At 30.4% G+C, this 3135-nt stretch overlaps 1 protein-coding gene across 1 annotated transcript; it reads left to right on the top strand.

Moving 5' to 3' along the window:
- Positions 1-917: 917 nt before the first annotated feature.
- Positions 918-1836, top strand: LOC122860054 (jerky protein homolog-like). Its single transcript, XM_044163698.1, has 2 exons — positions 918-1323; positions 1436-1836. Exons 1-2 carry the CDS (start codon positions 918-920, stop codon positions 1834-1836), a joined length of 807 nt encoding a protein of 268 aa, XP_044019633.1.
- The last annotated feature ends 1299 nt before the right edge of the window (positions 1837-3135 follow it).

The raw sequence follows: 3135 nt of genomic DNA, 5'->3' as shown, positions 1-3135 counted from the left end.
GTGAATTATAAAAAGTAACATCATCCAATTCATTATCATCGGGATTATGTACAACCCTTATTACAGTAACATCAAGATTCTTAATTTCAATTTCTCCTTCTTCTTTATATTCAGTTAAAAATATACTATCCTCTTCTTGAGATAAAAAAGAAAATTACAAAAATAACAAATTTCAAATTAAACACAATATGGTAAGTCAAAAATTCGAAATGAATGAAATTTACATAAAAAATTAAATTAAAAATTCAATACAGTGATACAATTTGGGCACGGATTATAAATAAAAGTAAAATGGGAATGGAAAAACGAACGAGAAACTGGTAAAAAATTTACGATGGTTATATGTGATGAAAGTGACAAAATAAGATGTATTTTTTTTTTTTGGATAAGCTGCAAATAAATATCATGGATTTATTGAGGTACCGTTATCAATAAAATGTATAAAACAAAAAAGAAAATTATTGACGTATGATAAATTATTAAACATTCATGTTGAAAAAAATATATATGATCACTGAAGGATTACAGTAGAACCTCTCTATATCGTAATATTCAATAGGAAAAGGGGAAACCGTTCCCCCACCAACTCAGTTTTATGAATGTGTTAGTGTATATCGGTGTCTCGAATGCGCAGATCTATGTGCACGAGATAATCTCACCGATATGTACACACACAAATACCGTTCCTTCACGTGGTGTTTATTTACTTATGCAAATTATTTCATTTTGCTAATAAATTGTTTGTTTTCTTATTATTAATAACTAAAAAGTTAAGTGTCTAATTAATTATATTTGAATTGTTAATTGTCTTGTAAATTATCTTGTGATTGAACTTAAAAATATGACAATATGTCATCAAAAAAAAAAAAAAAAGAAAAAATTTTAGTATTTAAGACAAGCTTGATGAATTGGATCGAATGACAAGCAAAAATATTTCACCAACAAATATTGCTAAATCACTTGGCATTTCTGTTTCAACCATTTCTGGGTGGAAAAATGATGAAAAGTTGTTAAGTTTGCAAAGGGACCAAATTCATGCTATTCGAGCCAACAAGGTAAAACGTCTACGTCAACTTGACAATTCACTTGTTGATGAAGCAACATGGATGTGGTTTAAAGATCAGAGAAAGTCAGGTTCACCTATAACTGGTCCCATTATCCAAGCTCAAGCAATTTTTTTTTTTTGGCAACATCTGGAAACGTCTAAAAAATTTGAAGCAAGTACTGGTTGGTTAGACAAATGGAAAAAACGTCATCAAATAAGAAACGTCACTTTGTGTGGTGAAAAAAAATCTGCTGATTATGATGCTGCCACTGAGTATCGTGACAAATTCAAGCAGATTATTCAGGCTCGTGGTCTCACAGCTGATTAGGTTTTTAATGCTGATGAGACTGGTGTCAACTATCGTCGAATGCCAAAAAAAAATCCTGGCAGCTAAAGAAGAAGTTGATACATCTACTTTTAAAGTACAAAAAGAGCGTATCACAGCTATGGCATGTAGCAATGCTTGTGCAATAATAAAACTACCACTCGTTGTAATTGGAAAATTCGCTAAGCCACGAGCAATAAAAAATTTACAATATCTTCCACTCAGCTACAAAAGCCAGAAAAGTGCCTGGATGTCTCGTGATATATTTTCAAGTTTGTTTTTTGATGAATTCGTGCCATTTGTAGCCAAGAAACTTGAAGAAAAAAATTTACCAGCTAAAGCTATCTTGTTTGCTGATAATTGCAGTGCACATGGTGATAGTCTAAAAAGTGGTGATATTGAGGTAGTTTTTTTGCCACCAAACACTACGTCTATCTTACAATCAAAGGTTGCTTGCAAAATTTGAAAATAAATTATCGCAAAAGATTAATAGCTTTTGTTGTCAAAGAATTAGCAATGCAAAAAAAAATTCCAGAGGTTTTGAGAAACGTATCAATGACATATGTAATTTTTTGGCTGGCCGAATCATGGGACATGGTCACAAGATCAACAATAACAAAATCATGGGAGTCGGTAAATATAAAATTTTATTACATTATTTTATATTTTTACTTCTGAATAGATTTTATTATATTTTAATTTTGAAAATAATAGTCGAACATTATGTTTTATCAAAAATTATAAATTAATATTAAATTGAACACAAATATAAGATTATGAGACCTGACTTCAAGTCATGGTCTTAACAAGAAAAATGATTTATAAAAAGAATAATTAACTGACTAATAATTAATGAAAAAAAAAAACGAAGCAAGGCTGACCAACTGACTATACATGAAATAAAGGGGGATTTTTAGAAGAGGATGACTCCTGCTCCTAGGGTTTAGATATGGATGGCTCCGATACCTGGGTGGGGATAAGACTATTCGAGGATCTGGGATGGCTCCTCAAGAACCTCGAACTTATTAGTCGGGAGGCAGAAAACCGAAGTGACTATTCAGCTGGGTCGCCAGCTTAAATAGCAAAGAAATTTTCCCTTTCCCCAACAATATTCCCCTTCTTATTTGGCCAGCCCCACCCGATAACATAATAATAATAAAATCAAATAAAGTATAATAGTAATCTATACAATAAAAAAAGGACCAATTTCTTGGAAACGCAGTTTTATGCAAAGTACTCGTCCGATTTACTTGAAATTTAACATAGTTATTCAGTTTGGCTATCTGATTGTTTAGATGACAAAAAAAATTACCCTGGCGACTTTTTGCGATCACCAGGAGTCAAAAACTTATTTTTCCATCATCTTCAGGATTTTCTCAATTTGATAATATATCATCTATTTTTTCTTCTGGTTTACTTAAAGATGATATATTTTTTCTGGTCTATTGGAAGATATGATATTTTATTCATGAATTTTTGATTATTGCTTTACGGTATAGAAAAAATAATTATTATTTGCATTTTTTTTATTTCCGATTGATTCAAAATTTAACATATATATATGCTGTTTGGTTGTGTGATCATGTAGATGACAAAAAAAATAACCATGAATCAGATTTGTGATCACCAGGATGTGAAAACTGATTTTCTCATCATCCTCAGGGTTTTTTCAATTTGATAATATATAATTTGTTTTTTTTTTCTGGTCTATTAACAGATATGATATTTTTTTTTATGGTTTATTGGAAAATATGATATTTTATTT

The sequence above is a fragment of the Aphidius gifuensis genome, unplaced genomic scaffold (assembly GCF_014905175.1).
Source record: "Aphidius gifuensis isolate YNYX2018 unplaced genomic scaffold, ASM1490517v1 Contig4, whole genome shotgun sequence".
NCBI lineage: Eukaryota > Metazoa > Arthropoda > Insecta > Hymenoptera > Braconidae > Aphidius > Aphidius gifuensis.
The sequence above is the reverse complement of the archived record's forward strand: the minus strand, read 5'-3'. Positions and strand labels throughout refer to the sequence as shown.

Bases quoted from the DNA above. Each gene is read 5' to 3' on its own strand.
- LOC122860054 (XM_044163698.1), top strand. From the start codon at position 918: ATGACAAGCAAAAATATTTCACCAACAAATATTGCTAAATCACTTGGC. The intron at 1,324-1,435 runs GTGACAAATTCA...AAATCCTGGCAG, and splicing joins TGATGCTGCCACTGAGTATC to CTAAAGAAGAAGTTGATACA.